General features: G+C 48.1%; 9 protein-coding genes across 9 annotated transcripts; 7 read left to right on the top strand and 2 right to left on the bottom strand.

Moving 5' to 3' along the window:
* Positions 1–733: 733 nt before the first annotated feature.
* HD556DRAFT_1230584 (uncharacterized protein) lies at positions 734–5,136 on the top strand (the record flags this gene model as incomplete). Its single annotated transcript, XM_041297363.1, has 11 exons — positions 734–865; positions 923–1,157; positions 1,211–1,412; positions 1,464–1,783; positions 1,851–1,982; positions 2,068–2,198; positions 2,317–2,572; positions 2,700–2,862; positions 2,953–3,428; positions 3,567–4,858; positions 4,927–5,136. 11 exons carry the CDS (start codon positions 734–736, stop codon positions 5,134–5,136), a joined length of 3,549 nt encoding a protein of 1,182 aa, XP_041164381.1.
* Positions 5,137–6,016: 880 nt separating this feature from the next.
* HD556DRAFT_1305160 (uncharacterized protein) lies at positions 6,017–6,514 on the top strand (the record flags this gene model as incomplete). The annotated part of the gene is made up of 3 exons (XM_041299750.1): positions 6,017–6,173; positions 6,220–6,318; positions 6,417–6,514. 3 exons carry the CDS (start codon positions 6,017–6,019, stop codon positions 6,512–6,514), a joined length of 354 nt encoding a protein of 117 aa, XP_041164380.1.
* A 468-nt stretch (positions 6,515–6,982) lies between these two features.
* Positions 6,983–7,138, bottom strand: HD556DRAFT_1192034 (uncharacterized protein; the record flags this gene model as incomplete). The annotated part of the gene is made up of 1 exon (XM_041296193.1): positions 6,983–7,138. A coding segment is annotated over one exon (156 nt), but the record flags the coding sequence as incomplete, so codon positions are not given.
* A 1,598-nt stretch (positions 7,139–8,736) lies between these two features.
* Positions 8,737–9,433, top strand: HD556DRAFT_1439244 (uncharacterized protein; the record flags this gene model as incomplete). The annotated part of the gene is made up of 3 exons (XM_041305945.1): positions 8,737–8,920; positions 8,971–9,084; positions 9,141–9,433. The coding sequence occupies 3 exons, from the start codon at positions 8,737–8,739 to the stop codon at positions 9,431–9,433; spliced, it is 591 nt and encodes a 196-aa protein (XP_041164378.1).
* A 274-nt stretch (positions 9,434–9,707) lies between these two features.
* HD556DRAFT_1343175 (cofactor-independent phosphoglycerate mutase) lies at positions 9,708–11,937 on the top strand. The gene is made up of 6 exons (XM_041302166.1): positions 9,708–9,926; positions 9,991–10,164; positions 10,230–10,383; positions 10,439–10,939; positions 10,993–11,653; positions 11,709–11,937. The coding sequence occupies exons 1-6, from the start codon at positions 9,895–9,897 to the stop codon at positions 11,738–11,740; spliced, it is 1,554 nt and encodes a 517-aa protein (XP_041164377.1). The 5' UTR covers positions 9,708–9,894; the 3' UTR covers positions 11,741–11,937.
* Positions 11,938–13,847: 1,910 nt separating this feature from the next.
* Positions 13,848–15,141, top strand: HD556DRAFT_1305157 (uncharacterized protein; the record flags this gene model as incomplete). Its single annotated transcript, XM_041299749.1, has 7 exons — positions 13,848–13,908; positions 13,973–14,085; positions 14,140–14,295; positions 14,342–14,420; positions 14,475–14,600; positions 14,652–14,842; positions 14,899–15,141. 7 exons carry the CDS (start codon positions 13,848–13,850, stop codon positions 15,139–15,141), a joined length of 969 nt encoding a protein of 322 aa, XP_041164376.1.
* Positions 15,142–16,065: 924 nt separating this feature from the next.
* HD556DRAFT_1032347 (NADP-dependent oxidoreductase domain-containing protein) lies at positions 16,066–18,029 on the top strand. The gene is made up of 13 exons (XM_041295942.1): positions 16,066–16,297; positions 16,352–16,392; positions 16,454–16,539; positions 16,590–16,700; positions 16,748–16,833; positions 16,890–16,942; positions 16,993–17,047; positions 17,100–17,154; positions 17,204–17,239; positions 17,293–17,365; positions 17,415–17,553; positions 17,610–17,803; positions 17,859–18,029. Exons 1-13 carry the CDS (start codon positions 16,192–16,194, stop codon positions 17,901–17,903), a joined length of 1,080 nt encoding a protein of 359 aa, XP_041164375.1. The 5' UTR covers positions 16,066–16,191; the 3' UTR covers positions 17,904–18,029.
* Positions 18,030–18,383: 354 nt separating this feature from the next.
* HD556DRAFT_1031898 (NADP-dependent oxidoreductase domain-containing protein) lies at positions 18,384–20,522 on the top strand. Its single transcript, XM_041295940.1, has 12 exons — positions 18,384–18,613; positions 18,670–18,901; positions 18,957–18,997; positions 19,054–19,139; positions 19,192–19,302; positions 19,355–19,440; positions 19,496–19,548; positions 19,598–19,652; positions 19,702–19,756; positions 19,808–19,916; positions 19,976–20,308; positions 20,368–20,522. Exons 2-12 carry the CDS (start codon positions 18,808–18,810, stop codon positions 20,410–20,412), a joined length of 1,068 nt encoding a protein of 355 aa, XP_041164374.1. The 5' UTR covers positions 18,384–18,613; positions 18,670–18,807; the 3' UTR covers positions 20,413–20,522.
* A 386-nt stretch (positions 20,523–20,908) lies between these two features.
* Positions 20,909–21,764, bottom strand: HD556DRAFT_1032154 (uncharacterized protein). Its single transcript, XM_041295941.1, has 5 exons — positions 21,737–21,764; positions 21,508–21,689; positions 21,289–21,427; positions 20,978–21,233; positions 20,909–20,919 (listed from the first exon to the last, which is right to left on the bottom strand). Exons 2-4 carry the CDS (start codon positions 21,552–21,554, stop codon positions 21,054–21,056), a joined length of 366 nt encoding a protein of 121 aa, XP_041164373.1. The 5' UTR covers positions 21,555–21,689; positions 21,737–21,764; the 3' UTR covers positions 20,909–20,919; positions 20,978–21,053.
* Between the last annotated feature and the right edge of the window lie 818 nt (positions 21,765–22,582).

The raw sequence follows: 22,582 nt of genomic DNA, 5'->3' as shown, positions 1-22,582 counted from the left end.
AACTTTGGTGTTGAGTGGTATCGTAACTTGCTCTATCACAGCCGCCGCACGCTCAGTGGAAACAATCGGTGTTGACAAAACACAACTATAGGCAGAATAGAGGAAATCCAACTGGCTCGTGAACAATGGTAAATCTGTGATGGTGGTCACGAGGTATGGTCAGTCATTGCACAAACAGGGACACTGCATACATCACACGACACCACCAGACTAGATTGGGGCGGGTACCCGACTTGCATGAACCTGGGTTTGTTTCGTCGAGGGTCTGTGCTGCGTGATGGAGTGACCTGAGAGGATCATCCTGGCTGTGTTTCAAACCAAATATTGATACTGGCATGTCAAGCGTGGTGTTGATCAATGAGGTATAACAATCTGAGGTATTTGGAACTAAGCAGCAGATCAAGAGTTAGTAGGCTATTCATGATGTGGCACACCTAGGCCCAGCATCAGGACGTCGAGTTGTCGCAAGAATGAAGGGTGTAAACTCGCTCGTGAGATTTGCATCTATGGTGATTTGCTGAACCACTGGTTTTCAGATAAGTCTATAGGCACATAGTGAGAACAATGACAACTTTGAGTGAGCAAGCCTAGCACAGATATTTGCAAATCGGTCGACCGCGAGCGTGACCAGCGTGACGTGACATAACGAGTCCTTCGTCTCATTAATATTGTTTACCAAGTTAACTGACGTTTATCATTAGGGTCTACTGACGGGGATTTTCATCCTACACACATGGATCCATCTGAAATATCACCCGAATACGAGCTCACAGTCCGCAACCACATTCGCCAGACCTTTCTTCCTTACGTTAGGAAGTACATTACCAGAGACCATGTCGCATATACCGAGTCTAAGCTCGAGCAGGTCCGTTGCAATGCTCTCCGACCAAGAATACATAATATGACATAAGATGTGGCGAAGATCTTCACAGAATCCTTAGATTTTGTCCCATTAGCGGACCCGCACGTGCTCGTGCTACCCCCAGATCCACTCGATACGCTCGTCAGGTCTCTGAAAGATCTTGACTTCTCCTTTGATGAGCGCTTGACGACAGATGGAGATACCGTGCGCAAGATCAAATCATCACTCAAGACTATTGTGGGTGAAGGCAGGGAACTCCGCAGCGAGGCATGCTGGCGGGAGGAGGATTACATGTGTCAGTTGTATTCCCTTTCATCGCTCTCACTATCTTGAGGTAACGTGTTGTAGATACATGCATTGCAGAGATATACAGACCTATGACACCCATACTTACCAACCGCGCGCGAAAGCAGACCCCGAAAGCAGGTTCCAATGTTCTCCGTGCATCTCTCCCTCGCACACAGCCTGCGCTATTCGAGCACATCGGTGTCAAGTCTGTAGTGGTAGCACAAATCGAGGATTCGGATGTACCTAACTTGGAGGAGGTTTTGTGCGCGATTTTTCTCTTGCTCTTAAATTACCACTTACAAATTTGGAACAGGAATGTTCGTCCCACGATGGAATCCACCACTCGCACTTATATCCTTTCGCTATTTAAATCGGCAAATCCACCTGCACAATTAACCGAGACAAACGTACATGTCGCTTCTTTCCTACGTGCCGATTCACCACCGTTTCAGATTCAACGTCCACTTTCTCCCCCCCTCTTTTCCCGATCTCAAGCCAGTCCGGGTTCGTTATGGACAGGTATTGCGAATGCAAAGGACATCGTGGGTAGGCTGAATGCTGCTCCTGTTCCCGTTCAAGAAGAGCTAGAGGACAATGTAGACAGCGTCAACATGTCGATTGTTGATGGATGGGGTACGTGCGTCGTTCCTAGTTCTTCATTCTTAGTATGTGGGGGAAAGGCTGACTACTAAATGCTTAGCTGTCCTCCCAATCTCTTCTCCCCCTTCCGCTTCGCCTCTCTCCTCACAAGGCACAGAAATCGACGAACTATGGGAGGCATCACCGACTCCGCCTGGCACGCCTGCTACAAGCCTTTTCAGTGCTAGAATGGGTGAGCATATATTCATATATGCAATACATTTCTCTGACTTTGCCCTCCGATCATGCTTTTTTGGCTTTTCGTTATGGGCTGGTAGACGAAGTAGAGATCCCGCGTATTCACAAACCCGGACACATACTCCCACACTCGCTGAAACCAAGGGGTTCTAACAGGTGCGTGCTGCAGTCCATACACGAGCGCTCACTCACTCGCTTTCTTCAGTCTCAAGTCACTTATCGAGCACCTGAAGCCTGCGGCTACGGCGAAGTCAAAAGAAGGCCATACTACAGCACCGACGAATCAGAATACTAATATTTCGCTATTTATTTCTTCCCCAAGCGCAGAGGATGGGAGGATTCTTGATGCAGAAGACTCTATGCTCGGGCAGCCACCTTCTGTTTGTACTGCTTCACCTCTGCCTGCGCATGCGGGAAGAGACAGAAGAAAGAAGTCAGATCAAGATCAGGCCTTGGAAGACATTGATGTGGAACAGGGTCTCGACATGGCTCTCAGGCATATATACCAAGCGGTGCAGCAGGAGAACATCGAGGGGTGTGTATTGCAGGAGAGGTTGGATGAAAAGGATGTTGCACTGATGGATGGTGCGTTCGTTTCTGCTATTTTTTGGGGGTTGATGACAGTCTTTGTAACTTCGTTCTTGTTGATATACTTTCTCGATGTTTTCTTTCGAATGTCTTTCGGATTTCTTACACCACCGTCACCCGGCAGTGCCACACCTTCCCTCGCCTACCGTGCACCTGGGGCCATCTCTACAACCTACAAGCATGAGGGCCCTCATCCATAGAGGCAAGATGAATACAAACGTCCAGCGGCACACTACACTGGAACCTGTAAAAGGCATCAAGCCACTTAACCTCGAGTTATCTTGGAGGTACGTAATCCGCACTCCCAGCCCAATTTGAATACGAGCGCCCTGTGGTCGTCGTCTCGAAACTGCTCTCATATATATCGGCACACGCAGACCCTTCAAATTCGCGGCCCCGATTCCAACCGACGAAAGCGTTTCCCTTGTCGCTGAATCTACTCTGGATGACCTCGTGAAATTGGGCTATGCTGATAAAGCAAGCGAAACGAAGATCCATGGACTGCTCGCAGACCTCGAAACTACCTCCTGTCATTCCGCCAACGTGGCAGAATCCAAGAAATTAAAAGACAAACGCGGCACAGGGAGTCTTGGTCTTTCACCTCCCCGCCCCCCTAAGTCCTCTATGCTAGGAGAGGGATTCGAGCTGGTCCTGACGAAAAGAGAACGAAGACTTCACGCCGGCCTTCCTGAATTCGAGGATTTTCATGAACATCGTGCTAAATATGGTGAAAATTGTCATAAACGACAAGATAAAGTCAAAGGCGGAGATGAAACCTCACTTGAAACGGACAATGAAGATCAGCCTGCGAAGCCCCCTCGCTTTGTCTTTCACGATTCTGGCATTTTGGATAGTATTCCCAACGTTGTCGACGACTCCGATGTTGCAGATAATAGCCTTTCTGGGCCTACGGTCGGCGATCCAGAAATTGCGTTCGATTATTCTGGTGTTGCATTCCCCAACCTCCACGACAATGAGACGCGTTATCGAGATCAAGACGATCCGAGTCCCTTGGAAGCTGTCTACTCACTCGATGGTGCTGATTACTCTGACAAGGACGAGGAGGATAACCCCCGCTATGTGTGCCAACATCAAGGTCAGGGGCAAGATAGGGATCAAGGCCACGAAGGACTATCTTCATCTTTCCCGTTACTGGCACGGCACCGGTACGGCCCAAGTCCATATCCGGCCAGCCCTCCTCTCCGAGGACTTGACCAAGATTATGCAATGGCTAACTACTCCCAAGACAAATATATGGAATCCGCTTTTTTCCCGCTTTCATTTGGATCCCAAGGCGAGCGGGTGTCAAGATGTCCGGCTGATCTAGTTGCAATTTCGGGTGGTGATGAGGAACGAAGTGTGTTACCGGATACCGACAGCCCAAAGAAAACTGCAGGCATCTCGGACAACGACCAACCGGCGAACATAACGTCATTCTTACGATATTTTGGGCCGGAAATGGATCCTAGTACCGCTTTCCCTGCATTCAAACGCAGACGACTGGATGATCCCATGGCCGCCGCCGTCGTCACGCGAGGGTTTTTAGATGACTACTTGGCACTGCGCAATAAGAACGGGATGCGTGACCCGCCTCCGTCGGTAACTCCCACGATCATCTCCTCTGAACCCCAAGGTTTGCAACTCGGCAGCATTTCGCCACCCCGTGCTGCACCTGTAGAAATCCTCGACACCTACACCATGCTTCTCCCCGATGTATGGAACGCACCAACTGCGAACCATTGCTATCTTGCAAGTATGGCTCTCATTCAGAAACGTGCGCTCGTCCGGGCCTTGCAGGCCCCTGAGTGCCGGGTACATCTCGTAGAGAGGTATGTGTTAGGTGGGGTGGACATCGCGATGGATCCAGACACAGCCGTGCTAGTTGCGCCGCTGCTGGCGCTCCCCTCTCAGGTTGAAGGACTCGTCGATCGCATCTCGCAGGCGTCCTGGCGGTATACACGTATCCTTATCATTCTCGAAGCGTTCCCAAGCGCAAATGCATTTACGGCAGAAATAAGTACGAACAACGTCAAACTAATGCCCTATGCCTTCTCGCCTCCCATTCTCAAAGCAGTTAAGAAGCTCCGCCGGCTCTTGACCATCGCCGAGGGTTGTGGGACGAAGAATGCAGAGTGTAAGATTCAATGGGCGTTTGCCAATGATGTGGGCGAGGTGGCCTTATTCGTGAGGATTTTTGGGAACTTAGCTCAGGAATGGGCTTTCAATGGAGGTGGGAATGCACTTTGGGAAGATAGGGCGTGGCTACAGGTCGAAGAGCACGAGGTGTGTTCACTCCGTGCTTCTCATTCAATGCTGTAGTGTGTACATTTTATCGCCCATCTTCTTTTCAGGATGAAGCGGATCTTGCCAGTGTGGAGGGCATGAACCCTTTCGCAGCCTTCGTCATGCTGCATCAGGGAGCGCTGCAAGAAATCCTCGATATGACCCCTGAAAGTCGTGTGGCAGAATTTTCTTATCTGGTAGGAAGCCAGCGGATTGTAAGATGTTCTATATGTTCCGGTGTTCGCAAATTCATTGCGGACTTTTCTAGGCTTCTCTAAACGCCATCATCAAGGAGCGCACACAGGAGATGGTTGTAGATGCGGCTAGTGAATATGGTCTGGAGGTGGACGTGCCGCATGTATGATTTCATTTTGCTGTAAATATACTATCTCAACCGAATTTCATCTTGACCTTCCTGTGTTGGTCTCTGATGAGTCAAGTTGTTTGATAAGCGAACCATGTCGGGAACATCCATCCGGTGTGGGTGGGGGGGTTGGTAATCGCGTGTGGTACGGAATAACAATCACTGTGGTGGTCGGAAATTACAGCGGTTGAAGGGGTGAGAGAACAGGCAGTATGGTTTGAGAAAGGAGGACGTTCATACAGTGCACGCAGGTCATACGGGTGGTGGGACAGCCACCTTTTATCACCACGTTTTCTTTGCTTAATCTCATGAAGTCCCGATGCAGTGCAGTTGGAGCAGCCACGAGGACGATGTCAACCACTTGGCGAGATGAACTTTGACAGGCGCTAACAAGCGCTGACAAGCGCTGAGGACTGAGTGCCGTAGGCCTAATTCCGACGGCCGCGGTGCTACCATGGTATTGTTGTGAGACGGTGTAAGGAGTATTGACAGTCAGTAAGGTCGAACGGAATCGGATGAAAGGCCACTCCGGTAGGGGCTAGACGCGTCAACTGCGGGATGCCCACAGGGCGCTTGAGTGGAGCATGTATGAGAAGATATTAACCATGTAATAATTGCTACTTCCTGTGTTTTACATCAAAGTTGTCACAAAACGGTTCACATGAAGTGGCCAGTATCGAGGTTCCATTCTGTACCTTCGCCGCTGCCGGTACTGGGGTGAAGATATAAAGCCATGGAATGGGAACCTTCCGTCCTCAGAACTAGCATCTTCAATACCCGGAACTCGATAAGCTATGGACAACCAGAGACCATCACAAGGGTCGCAAAACAGGTCCGACTTGCAACGGGACTATCGCGAGAGGGAGCGGCTCGCCTTTCGCAGGCTGTTGGGGGCCCTGAATGAAGTCGACCGCACTAATCCTCGTTCCCGACGCGAGATTTTGAGACAAGGTGAGTATCTCGAAGTCTACATTTTGCAACGCTGACGAGACAAAAGCGGCCGAGTGTCTCCGACGTTTGGGACAAGAACAAATTGACCTGCAACGACAGCTCGTGTTCCCAAACAATGTTGTGGGTACTGCGAGTCAGCCAGAAGGTAAGGTTATTTGCGGTCGCATGTACTCCGGACTGAGTAGGCGCATGCAACTACCAGATGAAGATTTCGAGTTGTTGTTACAAGATTATTTGGCTCAGTTGGAACAGCAGGGGGGAACGGGAGGGCTGCCATAGTGGGGAGTACAGCATGGGTTAGCGTGAAGATTAGCTCAGGGGTCAGAACGATGCAGGCATAGATATCAGGAGTACGCGCAGAAGTTGACATCTTGGTGTTCGGGGTCCTGGAGTATACGCAATGTTGTAATAGATAGGCAACACCAACGCACACTAGCACATTCCCTCCCCTTCGGAGAGCTAGGCCGGCGTATTCACGTATGCAGTGGGGAGCCTAAGTGGAAGTGTATACAGTCACCCTTGAAAGATGAATTGGAGCCAATGCTCGCGTAGCAACATCGGAAGAAAAGTGGATACCGATGATTAGAGTTGTTTTTTTTTTTTTTGTATCCTTGTTTATTGTCCGGTGGGGCTGGGCCCTATGCTGGACAATACCTACAGAGTATGTACTTTTGTCTAATGTATTGTATGTGCGGGGTTTCTATATGTTACTAAAATACTGGTCCAGGCATGCGCGAGGACGATAGGCGCCTGGTCAGGCGTGGAGAGGGTGTGTGCGGCTGTTACGAATGGACTTATTTCGGGAGGGAGACGTCCCCGAATGTGCTGGCGAAACGGCGAGTGCTAGCAATGAATTTGAAGAGGGGCTTTGTACATTTGGCGTCGTTTAGCAGGTGTTTCAGTTGATGTGCTTTGGAACCGAGTTCCGCTCTCAATGCGCTTCTCTGTCTTGCGTACGTCGGACATGATTAGAGTTGTGACACCCGTGCTTCATAAGCGTAGTTCCGGATACACTGTAGCCAATCAATATGGACAGGAAACACGTACGACGTACGGGTAAATCCATCTCGTGTTACAGAAGAACGAGGTGGGCTAGGTCAACGTAAAATAAGCTGTATGTAGCCTTAACATCGGGCACCAGATCAGCGAGCCCTGAATGATTCACTGTCTTGAGTGGTTCTGGTGCCTCCTCCATCGAGTCATTTTTTTGGTGGAAGGGTATCAACGAAGGGCAAATGACCAAGTCAGCCCCCAGCGACGCGGCCTCCATTGACTCGTTATCTTGAGCATTTCTGATACCTCCTCCATCGGATTTTGGACCTATTGGATCGGCCAGGCATTATTGACGGAAAAGCCTTTGTTTTGCTACGTGTCCATGGCGTTCCGCGGATATAGTTATAGCTGTATTCAAAAAGTTTAAAATCACGAGGCCTGCGAGTGGGTCAGCGAAAAGGGCGAGAAGGAGACCCGTATGCTATCGGCACTCCTCTCATCCTAAACAAAAAATGTCTGTCCTCTTAGTAGCCAACGAACTAGCTGCGGGGCAGCATGGCTGGGGACATAATTGGCGGTGTCCCCGATTATTAGGCGCATAGCGCCAGTCATGTCATGAGGTGAAAGTACTGTACCCCATGTCAAAGTCACATGCACTATAGATGTACAATAATAGAAAAAGCCGTTCAGTGGGTTCTGTCAAAGCCGAGCCCCCTAAATATATTAGCGCTTGAATGATAAACCAAAAAGCCAAGTGCAGCATGAGATTTGATGCAGCGCCAGAAGGTCTCCGAGACCAGATCTGCAGACCTGGGCGTAATCCTATAACTGGAATTGAGCCAGTTGTTTTTAGAGATGAGGACATCGTCTCGTACAACGATCGGCTCTCGGGCCTACTAGAAGAAGTCGAAGTTTTCATATCCCGGATTTCCCGCAGGTTACATTCATTTCAGCAGTCAATTGCCGAAAACGTGGGGTACACATGTGTCCGGGCTGATGGAGAGACCAAATGCTGTGCACAATCTGATAAGCAACATTGCGCGCGACATCATTGGACCAAGTTCGCAAATTGGGAACGCAAACCAACATGTAACAAGCTGTCTGCCTACCACGCCGCAGAACTCCGGCAACGTATGGGAAGAGTATTTCGTTGAGCCGCCTCTACTGTACGTAGGGAATTATCGCATGCGCCGAACACGGCGTCCCAAGTGAACTGTTCCGTTCATGACGGGAAAAAGTCGAAACTAGCCGTATGAGAACAAATCGGGGTCTCATGAGGTTCGCTGTAATCCTTCCGATCTTCTTGGTGATCTCTATCGCCAAGTTGCTGGGGATGAACATCACCTTCAAGAAAACTTCATTTCGGCCCGAAACTATCGTTGTAATAATGAACTTACCACAAATACTGTTGTTCTTGTTGTACTACTTACCCTGAATGACTGGGTGTTCAATCGGTCAACGTGGTACGGAAGTGCCTATAAGATGCGCACTTCTCAAACGCTAACCCCAGTCGATCACCACATCAACTTGAAGCCTTCGCCTTCCACGCCAGGTGAACCTTTTCTTCGACATGAGCAGCTTCAACTCTCCTATACCACAAAGCCCGCAGAGTCCGCAACCTGCGAGGGACAACAGATCTGCTGCTCAACGACGATACAGGAAGAAGGAAGAGGATGGGTTTTTGCAGCTCCGAGAGGCCCTGAGGGAGGTGGCCAAGGATGATCCACGAACCAGACAGGAAATCTTGAGGAGAGGTCTGTTCACCTCTTTATGTAGTCTTTCTTAATCTGACGGCACATTGAAGCTTCCTGTGAGCTTAGACGCCTGGCGGATGAAAACCATCTGTTATTGCAACAGAAGGCAGTGATTGAGTCTCACAGAGGAAATCACAAATATGAACATTCTCGATCACCATCATGTAAGGCAAAACTTGGCAATATCATAGAGACGAACTAAATTGGCGACTTTGTGTAGGTGACAGTGTGATTTACGAGGATCCTGCGGAGTGGTCACATAATATGGCAGAAGTCACGTGTCAACGGACTGACAGGGCACGTGCACTAGACACTGCAATGTCATCAAACGCGACCCATACGCTTACAGCACAAGACTATGAATGGTTCACCCAGCTGTACGATGCAAATATGGCACAAGACAGTAGTCAGTCAAACTATCCATGGGCATCACAGAGCAGAGATTTCGCCAGACGGCCGCATAGTGGAAGCGATTATTATGCGAGGTGTGTCAACTGTCAGCATGGAGAATAACTGTACTATACTAGTAGGGGTCAATCCAAGTACTAGGGGTCATACTACGCATCGAGGGGCGGGTCCTCCATATACTACTAGTCCGGCGGTCCACATTGGATCTTCAATAAATATGTACTTTTATCATTGTAAACGTCGCGCAATAATATGAAGTAGTAGTGGTAGTAGTAGGGTTCCGTAACAGATAGTTACTGAACCAGGTTGTTTTGTTCATGAAGGAGAGAAGTTGTGAAATGAGACCACTTGGGCTTGAGCCGCTGAGTTTGAAATATGACCTGGCGATAACCCGAAAGATTATCGTTTCGGACGCTGAGCGCAAAGATCGCTTTATCGCCAAGGCACCAGTACTGCTTTGTCAGTAGTCCCTGTTCTGTGCCCTGCAAACACAGCACTGCGTGCACCACTTGAGGCATCGCAAGCAACTAGACTTCCCATCATCCTAACTTTATACTGTGATCACCATGCCCGAGGTTAAGAACAAGGTCTGTCTGATGTGAGTAGCGCAGTGCCAGCACCTGAATGTAAAGGCATTGCTTCATTGACGATCATCACTACAGCGTTCACGATGGGTGGGGAATCGCTCCAGAGAAAGGCATGAAAGGTGATGCTATCGATGCAGCAGACACCACTAACATGGATACCATTGCCCAAAAACATTCCTATCGCACCCTTTTTGCGCACGGAAATGCGGTCGGTTTGAACGATGGGCTCATGGGAAACTCTGAAGTTGGGTGTGTACAATATGCGTTTCCGATGTATCCCATCTAACCAAGATTGATCTATATCCATATCTCAGCCACCTCAACATCGGGGCAGGCCGCATCGTGTGGCAAGATATCGTCAAGATCGATGTGTCCATTGCCAAACGGCAATTTCACAAAAATGAGACGATCCTGGCAAGCATGAAGCGTGCGAAGGACGGAAATGGCCGTCTTCACCTCCTTGGTCTGGTCAGTATGTTACGATGACGGCCCTGCATTGCATCACGCTAAATTCGCTCCATAGGTTTCAGATGGTGGTGTGCATTCCCACATTAGACATCTCAAGGCACTTTTGGAGACTGCGAAGGAATCTGGCGTTCCTCACACTTACGTTCACTTTTTCGGCGATGGCCGTGACACTGCACCTCGTTCGGCTAAGGGTTACGCACAAGAACTGGTGGACTTTATGAAAGAGATTGAGTATGGTACGCTTGCCACGGTTGTTGGCAGATACTACGCGATGGACCGTGACAAGCGTTGGGAGCGCATCAAGATCGCTGTTGATGGCCTCGTTCGCGGCGAGGGCGAAGAAGGTGAAAATATTCTCGAAAAAATAGAGGAAAAGTACAACAAAGATGAGACCGATGAGTTCCTGAAGCCCATCATCGTAAATGGAGACGAGGGACGCATTAAAGAGGGAGATACCCTCTTTTTCTTCAACTATCGCTCAGATCGTATGCGAGAGATCGCGTCCGTCATCGGACTTCCGGACAAGCCCATCGAAATAGATATCCCTAAAGACCTGGTAAGTCCGTATATCTGCCGAACATTTTATTTCAAACTAATTGCATAGTGTAGCATATCACCACCATGTCCCGTTACAACGCTGAGTTCCCATTCCCGGTAGCCTTCCCTCCCCAAGCCATGACCAACGTTTTGGCTGAGTGGCTTTCTAAACAAGGCGTCTCCCAAGCGCATATCGCAGAAACAGAGAAATATGCTCATGTTACATTCTTCTTCAACGGCGGGCTCGAGAAGCAATTCCCTGCAGAGGAACGCTATATGATCGCATCTCCCAAGGTCGCTACATACGACAAGCAGCCAGAGATGAGCGCCCAAGGTGTCGCAGACAAGGTCGCTGAGGTGGTGAAGAGCAAGAAGCACGAGTTCGTCATGTGCAATTTTGCCCCGCCCGACATGGTCGGCCACACGGGTGTATATGAGGCTGCGATAGAGGCTATCACTGCTACTGACAAGGCGGTCGGAACGGTCTACGATGCATGCGTTGAGGCTGGATACGTTTTGCTCATTACTGCAGACCACGGAAATGCGGAGCAAATGATCAACTTGGAGACTGGTGCCCCTCATACTGCACACACTACCAACCAGGTGCCTTTCATCATGACAGCCCAGGGTCTTGAGTTTGCGAGCGACGAGGAAGACGGCGAAGGAGAGGGGGGTGCACTTGCTGATGTTGCACCCACTATTTTGGCAATTATGGGCTTGACTCAGCCAGAAGGTAAGACTTGTATGCAGTTGGGATTGATGCCTTATTGATGAATCAATTCCATTAGAAATGACTGGGCGCTCGTTACTGAAGAAATAGATAGGGTAGATGGCGGATGTCAATGTGACGCAGACGAAGATCATAGAACATTGTAGAAGATACCGTTATTGTGGAAGTAGAGAATACTATGTAAGGCTAAGCAGGAGTCACAAGAATATTGCGATTAAAAAGATACACGCATCGATGTTGCCAACGGATCCATTGAATGAATGAATTTTATATATTTGGCCATCTAACCTCATATGAGCTCAAGTACTGCATTTGATTGTAACCTCCAGGCGCGCCGTAGATAACCGAACAAACAATTCAAGGACTAAATTATACCTTGAACATGTGCACGAACTGTTTTGATATGCTGATCAGGAGCTAAGTTATATCGGCCAAGCCGCCGTCGGGGCGAAGAACGGAGTTTAAGGTGCCGGTCGTGCCGGTCGAAGACTAACTTGAAGTAGTCAACTTTTGTTCCCACGCAGATACCATTTGTTCCATATCATCCTTCACCATTGCAGTACGCTCCGCTTGAATGTTTAGCATGGACTTTCGCAAGCTCAGCGTCGAGTAAGCGAAAAGGAAAGTTTATCTCCTTGCTGGAAATATCCGCGGTCGCGGTATGCAAATGATGGTCATACTGCATACTATCTCAGAAAAGCTTTGCATAGCCACTTTGAGTGATGGATTTTTTCTTACTCTGGTGTAACAAGCAGGTTACGAAAACCTCCTGTGTCCTCAGGATGATCGATGATCAGGAAAATGCCGCTTAACAGGCAACACTCTCATGTACACTTCAGCCTGAGAGTGCTTGACGTGGGGCCCGCGAGGGTTGTGATCGAATGGAACCCATCCATATTCCTCGAATTCTTTGACGTGTAATCCAGAAGTCCAGATTTCACGCAATGAGAGTGATATTCAGCGTACGTTATCATTCTGAAGCAATTTTAGAGGTATGATAACTGTTGATATCAATCTTGTCAGGGGAGATAAACAAATGCAGCGTATCTTTCCGGTGTCTATTGCAGCTCGAAGGATGTCTTCCTGTAAGCAATGATATGTGAGCCTTAACTTCGGATGCTTTGTTCCTTTCGAGACAAGATCAAGCTTTGAACACTTGGTGGGACCGATATGAACATGCACAGTGAGTGTTTCGCCTGCCACGCCACTCCGACCCTATGATGACAGCCGGGCGGCTTTCTTCAAAGTCCGTGCTTCCTCTGGCACTAGTCTGATTACCCCTCAAACACACGTCATTCTCTAACTAAACCCACCAATTGCACTGCGAATTCGTCATGCAAGACCGCGGACTCGATCAATCTTCCCAAAGGAAGTTAAGAATTGCGTCTCTGAATGGGTTTACTACTTTATTATAGTCTCTCAAGGTACGTCCGCTATAGCGACAGAATATTTATGATGCGCCTGTGATACATAGGTGTGCATCCTACATAACATATGTCTGATATGTCTAACAATTGAGAGTACCAGTCTCTGTACATTCGAGGCCTACTCAAATATTGTACGAGGACGTACTTTAGCCTTCACGGCATCATGCACAGATTCGGACAGAGATAGATGAGTCGTTGTCCGACTCGTTTGGGATCCGAGCATCGCTGCACCGCTCAAAAATGGAACGAATTAGTCATTGCTAGCATTGCTACAAGGTGGTTTAGATAACGGCTAGCTCAAGGCTAGCTGGGCTCTAAGGTTAGGAACATGAATCCTGAGGTTTAGGACATGTAACGGCTCCTAGCTGTCAACCTCTTACGCCCCATAATGATGCTGCAGATCATCAATCATCATGATCAGCTGGTTGTCAACTGTGGCAATAATACTCCTCAGAGTCCGTGGCGTCATGTTATCGGGTATCAAAAAGGGCTGAACTAGACCACGCTGAGAATGGTTAGACAGTTACAGCAGTGAGTAATTTCGATGCTCGGTCTTACGGTATATGCTAAATAGAATTCTTCGAATACTTAGGCTTTGCAGCCCAGACACCTATTATGAGTCTTTTTTGCAGCACAACTCCGCACTGCGATTTATCTAGAAGGCGACTACCTGCGTTTATTCGTGCTCGAAAAAACTTGCCTTGGTCGTATCTCCTGTCTAAATCTGACACGATTGGTCCAGTGACTCCAGTCACATTACTTCATTCATAATGGGCATACCTCTGGACAAAGCTTCATTTTTAGCTTTGTTCCTCGAGACTTTGTTTTACGGTGCGTTACTGACCATCGGAATAGTTGAACTCGATGTCATGATATCATCTCAAAAATTTAACAGGCGTGTTCTTTACTTTATACTGGTTGACGCTATTCGTCTTGTTCAAGAAAACTGGCATTCAACAACAACTTCTTGTCCCTGTGGCAACCTTGCTGCTCTGTATTGCAACAGCTGTGAGTGTATTAATAAAACCTCTTAGGAGAATTGCTCAACACAGTCGCCTTCAGCATCTCATAATCGATTTTGTTCGAGCACTAGAAGCCTTCGTATTCAAGGTGGATACGATTGGTGCAAATGCCTACTATTCAAATCTTGCTTCGCCATTGGATCTCGCATCAAAGGCACTTTACATTACGCAAACCACTCTTGCTGATGGTGTAGTTGTAAGTTTCTCCACTTGAATGTTTGATCTCCCTTTGAGTAGAGCAGGTTTGGCGATGTCATGTGCTTAACCATAAAAGCCGCTTTGTTGCTATTCCTGGTTGTATCGTGCTAATAGTCAATGCGGGTAAGGGTTTCGAAGGGTATCATTCAATCAACGTCTTATCTTGTCGTTTTGCAGCTACCGGGTACTATGTCGTCTGGTCCCTCTCTCGGGCATATGCGCTGTCCACAGTTTCCACCGCTACTTCAGGGTGTATCACTACATTCTATACATTGACCATGTTTGTCAGCGTTGTCTGTACCAGTACGTCTATTGCACATGCTCTGCTGGCTACTGATGACCAAAATAATACAGTTTCAATTGCATGGCGAATTTATCACACTCGCCGTTCTATGCCAGGAGGCCTTGCCAATCTTTTACCCGTTTTCATCGTCGTCATTGAGAGCGGCGCTTTATATGCCACGAGTGTGCTTGCACTCCTAATATCATTCTTGGTCGGATCCAATGGCGAATACATCATGCTGGGCGTCATCCCTCCAATTGTAGTAAGTGCAATGAATCGGTTTGTACACGTGTTCGAGTTGTTCATGAAAATTTCCAGGGAATTACATTCTGCCTCATCATTCTCCAAGTACACTTCCACATCGGTGGCAGCTCCTCGACTGAACAGTCCTCTGATGTAGGTGGAATCCTCACCAACCTTTTTCGAGGGCGAAGTACGCGGGACCATCACTTCAGCATGCAACGGGTGGCTGTGCACATCACTGAGGAGGAGATCGTTCAGTCTGATAATATGAGCGGGAAGAATAGCCAACCGGTATCGGGGAGCGTCTTTCAACTGTAGATTGTATTTCCCCTCAACTATAATCGGATACGTTAATGTTGTTTAAACGGAAACTTGACATTGGACTACGGATGGTGAGCAGTTTGTTCAAAATTATTGTACCACATGTTCCGTCGACATCCTACATAGTTTCTCTTATTATCGATCGCACGCTTAGCGATGTTCTACATTCACTCAGTTCACTATCAGTATACAACTGTCGATACTCGTAACCAGTCTTTACTACGTCTGAGATGTTAAGTGTTTGACCTCGGAGAAGGCAAAGCACGGAGTTTTAATTTCAGCAGGTGCCGGTGATACTCATCATGTAGTTGGAGAGGCATACAGTAAGTACTTTGTAGTACGATGGGAATGAAGGACTTGTGTTGTCGACGCTGCACAAAAATTTGAATCGTTACCTAAAGCGGCACCACCGGCACCTGCTAAAATTAAAGCTCCGTGCTTCGCCTGCCAAATTTCGACCAGCCTGGCTTCGCCACTCGACTTGTCCCTGGTAATACAAGCCTACTATACAGGCTTGCTACATTGTAGTAAGTAGCCCGAATCATGAAAGTAAACCACACCACCCGTAACCACTTGCACTGCAGGCCTTGTCGTGCGCTACTAAGTACATGCATCCACATGCCTAAAAAAGCAAAGGAAGGGAGGCTAGAGCATGATGTTGACAGGCCGCTCCGAGTCTTGTCAGTCGCACATCAAGAAACCTTGCATTTCTCCGATATTCTTACGAATACCGCATGTCATCTAACTATACCCACCTAGAGGCGGCCTAAGTGCATGTGCTCACCAATTGCCATTCACTCTCCCGGGCTTGAGATTGATGCCACGCTCAAATGCTTGGAGGTCATCTGACACTTGACTTTGGCATGTCTCGACGACAACATGGTGGACTTTAAATGATATAGATGGTTGATATGATTGGCCGGACGTCAAGTTGGTGATGACGGCGGCCCGTAACAGCAATGTCTGAATTCTTTAAATACCATCACGCACTCAAGGTTTATTCCCCTTGCTCGACTCCTTTCATTCTCGACGTCTTTCGCGCAAACAATGGCTTCTGGATCTGATGTCAAGGTCGAATTCGACCCTAAGAACATGCCTTTCCGCAGGCTCGGCCCTAGTGGTCTCCGAGTCCCTGTCTTCTCGCTTGGTGGATGTGTGTTTTGTGTACTATTTCGTGTTTGACGGCTCTAAATGGGAATTCACCTAGGGCTTACTCTTGGTGGAACTGTGATCGGTGACCCAGTGAAGGTAAGCATTAATTAAACTCCTCAATCTTCATAATATCAGAGGATCTAACCCCCACCAAAAGGATATAATTAAAGTCGCATTCGACAATGGTATCAACATGTTCGATACCGCGGAGGCTTATGCAAAAGGCAAGTCCGAGGTGGAAATGTGAGGTTCTTGGACACTTCAGCGAGCGCCGAAGCTGACTGTATGGGAAGGGGCCGTGTCATCAAGGAGCTCGGCCTCCGCCGGACAGATCTTGTCATCACTACCAAATTGTTCTGGGGTCTGCGCACTGGTCCCAATGATGGTGGTCTCTCGAGGAAACAGTGAGTTGTTAACAATTGCACTTTAGAGAGTGCTGACCTAGTTGCAGTATCATTGAAGGAACCAAGGAGTGTCTCGAGCGTCTTGGTCTTGACTATGTCGATGTTATCTTTGCGCACCGCCCAGATGTCTCAGGTATGGTTATTCATGTATGCCCGAAGGAACCAAATTAGCTCAACTCAACTGTTTAGTCCCCATGGAAGAGGTGGTACGCGCATTCAACTGGGTGATTGAAAAGGGTTTGGTATGTCGTCTGACTAGGAAAATAACAGTGAAGTACTCACGGTATTCTAGGCATTCTACTGGGCAACGTCAGAATGGTCTGCATACGAGATTGAGGAAGCGCAGCGTGAGCTCTTTTGTATTAGGGAGTTGTGAATGCTGCTGACGAGTGATTGTAGACATCGCGACGAAGCTTGGACTCCATGGACCTATCGCTGAACAATGTCAACACAAGTAGGTGTCCCTCATTTTTGCGACTGTAGATTTCTGAGTCCTTGATCAGCATGTTCCATCGCGAGCGCCCTGAGAAGGAGTACCGGTGGGTTACTATCATATTCGTTATGATCAGTGGCTGAGACGAATTTACCGCAGTCCTTTGTACAAGAAATACCAGCTGGGCACCACCGTCTTCTCCGCTCTTGCTAGCGGTCTTCTTACTGGAAAGGTGTGCTACTTCCAGCAAGCCAACAATCATTTTCTCATGTTGGATGCAGTACAACGCCGGTATCCCAGATGGGACCCGTTTCTCGACTCACTCCAACTTTTTCAAGGGCACAGTGGACAGCTTGCAAAAGGAGGAGGGTCTCACGAAGATCCGCAAGGTCAACGAGTTGAGCGTACTCGCAGAACAAGGTATTTCCTCCCTTTGTTGTCATACACGATTGCTCGAACTGACACGCACCTGATAGAACTTGGTTGCAGCGTCACGCATCTGGCACTTGCGTGGGTCGCAAAGAACCCGAACACAAGCACTGTCATCCTCGGGGCCTCGAAACCTGAACAAGTCGTTGATAACTTGAAGGCTCTCGACGTCATTCCCAAACTCACCCCTGAGATAATGGACAGGATTGAAGCCATTCTGGAGAACCAGCCGGCTGACCCGGTAAATGCTTGCCTTTGATGAGTAACTTTATGAAACTGAAACTTCATGCTTGTAGCCAACATTTGGTCGCCCGGCACTGGATCCCAACGGTCGTCTGTGAGAAGAGATTGACGGAATCCGCCTCGTGGTCAGAAAATAAATTCCCAGTATCAATAAGTACTGAGTAGTGTCGATGTGCTATATAAGTGCCGTGATTGACCTATGTGAAGATCAAACATTTGAGTCCGTCTTGCCATAAGGTGGGGGAATACGGAACCCCGTTGTTGGACAGATGTCTTGTGCCCTGGATCGCGTTGCGATACCACATGAAGGTAAGCATGATGCATGAGTAAGAACTCACATCTACCAAACAATTGGAATATACTCAGGTCGGAAACCTTCGCTTCGTACTTACATTACGGTACAGCGTGTTGGGCCTTGGCGTTTATCGGAAAATCCTTGGGTGCTATCTAGAATTTCTATATTTATACAATATTTACATACAAACAACGGAAACTGGTGAGGTGTCCTGAGAGAGAAAATTAGTCCGAACAGCTAATGATCCGTTTTTTTCTAGCTCGCGCTTGGGCGTCCATATGGACATTTAAATAACGGACCAAATACGTTCCCATCTAAGACGCTCTCCCACTGGCAGGGAGCATGTCGGCTGGCTGACAAACGAGGCCGAGCCGACACGGTCCGAAACAACTCGCTGATGTGCTCTCCACACAGCGCTGGACGTACTACAAATTATTTGGTGTTGCGCCAGGTGTCTGTTGGCATTCTGAACCAATTGCAACTATGAACGAACGATGTGAAATAATTTGGACTGTACGCGTACCCATTTATGCAATTGCCGCATCTGTGAGTGACACCCCTATCAATAGTGTCATTGCGTTTTGACACGAACCGGAGACAGTGTCGCTTAGACATGTGCTATGTTCACATACGTATATAACACGAGTTGAATCCATTGTAAAGTCCCATGCAATAGTCACCTTACTGCACACCACACTGTATCAACCATGTCCGTCAAAACAGAGTTCGACCCCAAGAACATGCCCTTCCGCCGTCTGGGCCCCAGCGGCCTACGGGTCCCGGTATTCTCACTTGGTGGATGTGAGTAGCTTGTTCATTAGGACAGTATTGCTATGGTGCTGAGAATATGTCGTAGGGCTGACGCTGGGAGGAACCGTTGTTGGTGACCCTGTCAAGGTAAGGGAGCCTAAATCTTGAGTGAATGAGGAGCCTCAACTCGATCTCACAATCAGGAAATCGTCAAAGTTGCCTTCGAGCATGGTATCAACATGTTTGACACCGCTGAGGGCTACGCAAAGGGTCACTCCGAAGTTGAAATGTGCGTGCTAAAGGAATCCTCGTCGGATGAGTCTAACCTGGTCTCTGCATAGGGGTCGCGTCATCAAAGAACTTGGCTACCGTCGCTCCGATTTGGTCATCACCACAAAATTGTTCTTTGGTACCCGTACCGGTCCGAACGACACTGGTCTCTCCAGAAAACAGTGCGTGTCAATAAAACTTGAACCAGGTCACGTGAACTTATCCTCGGCCTAGCATTATTGAGGGTACCCAGGAGTCACTGAACCGCCTTGGCCTTGACTATGTTGATGTCCTCTTCGCACACAGACCTGATTATACAAGTATGTGTTAATTTGTGAACACAACCATAGACATTGAAGACATCATCGTTTGCAGCACCCATGGAGGAGATTGTCCGCGCTTTCAACTATGTCATTGAGAAGGGCTGGGTGAGTCTCAAGTCTCAAGTATTTTTAGTCCTGCTCAAGATATTTGCAGGCATTCTACTGGGCCACGTCAGAATGGTCTGCAAGGGACATTGAGGAGGCTCACCGTACGTTTCATCTGCTTCTTGAATGTCCCAAATTTAATAAGCTGTCCAGACGTCGCTGAGAAGCTTAACCTGATCCCTCCCATTGCTGAGCAGTGCCAGCACCAGTGAGTCGACAAAGATATTGCGCGCGATCCAGTTTCCTGATGGGTATCTAGCATGTTCCACCGTGAACGCCCCGAAAAGGAATACGCACCTATCTACAAGAAATATTCCATCGGGACCACCGTTTGGTCTGCATTGGCTAGCGGCCTCCTCACCGGGAAGGTAAATGACGTTCCAAAGATAGCCTGCAGATCAGACCGCTGATGATTCGCGATCTCCAGTACAACAATGGTATCCCGGCAGATTCGCGGTTCGCTGCCCACTCCGATTTCTTCAAGGACACTATGAAGAGCCTCAACGAGGAGGAGGGTCTCTCCAAGATCAGCAAAGTCCAAGCGCTCTCCAAGCTCGCTGAGACAGAGTTAGGATGTAGCGTCACACACTTGGCGTTGGCCTGGATTGCAAAGAATCCTAACACGAGCACCGTCATCCTCGGCGCCTCCAAGCCTGAGCAGGTGGTCGATAACTTGAAGGCACTGGACGTTATTCCCAAGCTAACGCCTGAGATCCTAGACAAGATTGAGGCAATCCTTCAAAATAAACCTGCACCAACGGTGAGTGATGGTGTTGGAATTTGATTGAATTGAATCACTGATCGTTACTGCCCTGCCAGCCTACCTTTGGCAGGCCATCACTTGATGCCTATGGTCGTCTATGAGGTCGATGATTTTCTGTCGGATTTTATGGTACGAAGGATTGACAGCCAGACCGTGAAGCCGTATAATAGATGAGTACACCTAGGACTTTATAAGATTCCAGGACGTATACACATCAACAATTTCTGAGAGAAGATTGAGTATTGAGGACTGGTTGTTGGGAAACTGCGATGTAACGAGAATAGAGGCCCAAACATTCTGTATTCCAATTTCCAGGGTGATTCAGTTAATCCGAGTCTGTACCTGCCGCTTCAGAATCATTGTCCAGTTGGCATCAATGCACTTTCTTCCAAAGAAGGTGGCGCAGAATTTAGCCAAAGAGGCGGTTGTGCATCGCCCAATACTGGAAGTTCCTCTTTGTCTGATCGGATACAGCCTCCAGATGATGCGTGTGTCCCACACCGTCCACATCACGTTACCATGCCAACTGCACAGCCGACCATGACACGCGTTAAACAATCCGAGTATTGGAATACCAGGAAGGCAAACCAAGAACAGGGAAGATGATGCTGGTACAGGGACGACATTAGATAGGTGAGCAAGTAATTTTAGGTTGAGTAGACGTACACCCTCAGGAGGAATGTGTTCAGGTCATAAAGATTAGAAACAACCTAAACCAGATCGATGCTCCAACCAACATGTGTTAGCTTACGGCATCCTCTGCAGACTCTTGTTTATGCGTGCGATTATGACACATGAGAAGCAAGCCTAGAATGATCGCACTGACAATGTTGATAGTGGGTAGATAGCTGGATATTCGGACGACAGTATTGACGTTAGGGTCATCGAGGAAGGCGATAATGACATTTAAGATCACTGTGGACTGCAACAGAATCATGGAATCATCAAACATGTGGTAGATAAAAGAGGTAACGTACGTATAGGGTGAAGGCCTCCCATTCCGAGTTGAGTTTGTAAATGAACTGCTTCCATAAGGTGTGATTTACGGGCTGGTCCACGCATATGTCATTCAAGCCTTGGGCGTGGATGTATGGTGCACCGAAAAAAAGGGGAGACCTATGGCAAGGAGGATGGATATCAGGCACCGGCCTCTGAGGTAGATAGTTTGGTCAACATCCAAACGAGCTCTGACTTACCCACAGAAGTTGAGCAAATACATGAAAGACCTGCAAATCGTGAGCATGAATCGGGCTAAGAGCAATCGTATTATTGATCAGTACTGTTTCAAACAAATTCAGCATCAACATCGCATGCACGATAACTTCCTTCACTTCAAGAATGAGAGGCTCTTTGACAAATTAGGGTTCATGAAGATTATCTGCAAGATTTCAAATGCAATGTTCATCAACATGAGAATGTGCCCACCTGCTCGGCGTTATAAAAGTATAGAGCGCCTTCCGGGTAAGCTTTCCAGCCGAGAGAACAGAGCGTTGCACACGAGCCTAAAGTTCGGCTTGAGACGAGTATGCAAGAACAAGACACTCCCTCGGAGAACTTATTCCAGGCTGGATCGTGTAACTAGAATGAGAACTTCGTCTGTGAATTCACTAATATGAGCGAGATGGTCGATTGGCGGACTGTTTAGACCTACATTCAATTTTATTGTTGTATCTCATGACTGACATGCAGGAATAGGGATGAGGTGGCGAAGTATTGTTTCCAGAGGTCGCTCACGAGATTCGATTCTCACCCAGGGCGTTTGCACAGGCAGAGTACTCTCAATGTCGGCGTCCAACGGCTCATACGTTGAGTGTAAGTGCATTGGCAGTGAAGTCTGAGTGGGCCCGACGTTGGTCATTATATGCGATCCTATTCTGAAAAGCAAGGAAGTGATTCGAGTCGGAATCTCCAGGGTGACCGGGCAATGTAGAGACAACACGTTGAGGGACCTGGCGCAGTTTCGAAAGCTGGAGCCTACTGGGCAGTGGGTATGACTCCGATGGGCTCTATTTCTTGGGGAAATGCCCTCTCCCTTAGATCCCATTCCAGCGTATAGAATTGTCACTCCAGCGAATCATGTCAACGAGGTCTTGAGCTCGAGGCCTGAGGCTCCAGACTTGGACAAAAAACGTCCTATCCCCAAAGAATCTTGTGCCCAAATTTTGTTGATAGCTCTTAATCATATATGATATCGGAGAATTCTGACGAATCAATTGTCAGCTGATGAGGCTCTGCAGTAGAGGCATGATAGAATAAATTGAAGGAACGTCT

The sequence above is a fragment of the Suillus plorans genome (assembly GCF_016647745.1).
Source record: "Suillus plorans strain S12 chromosome Unknown HD556scaffold_9, whole genome shotgun sequence".
NCBI classification, from domain to species: Eukaryota; Fungi; Basidiomycota; class Agaricomycetes; order Boletales; family Suillaceae; genus Suillus; species Suillus plorans.
This window is presented reverse-complemented; position numbering and strand designations above follow the sequence as displayed.

Excerpts from the sequence above, each read along its gene's own strand:
- HD556DRAFT_1343175 (XM_041302166.1), top strand. The coding sequence starts at position 9,895 with ATGCCCGAGGTTAAGAACAAGGTCTGTCTGAT. Across the intron at positions 9,927-9,990 it reads AAGAACAAGGTCTGTCTGAT|CGTTCACGATGGGTGGGGAA; the intron begins GTGAGTAGCGCA and ends TCATCACTACAG. Across the intron at positions 10,165-10,229 it reads ATGGGAAACTCTGAAGTTGG|CCACCTCAACATCGGGGCAG; the intron begins GTGTGTACAATA and ends TCCATATCTCAG.
- HD556DRAFT_1032347 (XM_041295942.1), top strand. The coding sequence starts at position 16,192 with ATGGCTTCTGGATCTGATGTCAAGGTCGAATTCGACCCTAAGAACATG. Across the intron at positions 16,393-16,453 it reads TGATCGGTGACCCAGTGAAG|GATATAATTAAAGTCGCATT; the intron begins GTAAGCATTAAT and ends CCCCACCAAAAG. Across the intron at positions 16,540-16,589 it reads GGCAAGTCCGAGGTGGAAAT|GGGCCGTGTCATCAAGGAGC; the intron begins GTGAGGTTCTTG and ends CTGTATGGGAAG.
- HD556DRAFT_1031898 (XM_041295940.1), top strand. The coding sequence starts at position 18,808 with ATGTCCGTCAAAACAGAGTTCGACCCCAAGAACATGCCCTTCCGCCGT. Across the intron at positions 19,441-19,495 it reads ACACAGACCTGATTATACAA|CACCCATGGAGGAGATTGTC; the intron begins GTATGTGTTAAT and ends CATCGTTTGCAG. Across the intron at positions 19,653-19,701 it reads GGACATTGAGGAGGCTCACC|ACGTCGCTGAGAAGCTTAAC; the intron begins GTACGTTTCATC and ends TAAGCTGTCCAG.
- HD556DRAFT_1032154 (XM_041295941.1), bottom strand. The coding sequence starts at position 21,554 with ATGCTCACGATTTGCAGGTCTTTCATGTATTTGCTCAACTTCTGTGG. Across the intron at positions 21,428-21,507 it reads TATTTGCTCAACTTCTGTGG|GTCTCCCCTTTTTTTCGGTG; the intron begins GTAAGTCAGAGC and ends TCCTTGCCATAG. Across the intron at positions 21,234-21,288 it reads GGGAGGCCTTCACCCTATAC|TCCACAGTGATCTTAAATGT; the intron begins GTACGTTACCTC and ends ATTCTGTTGCAG.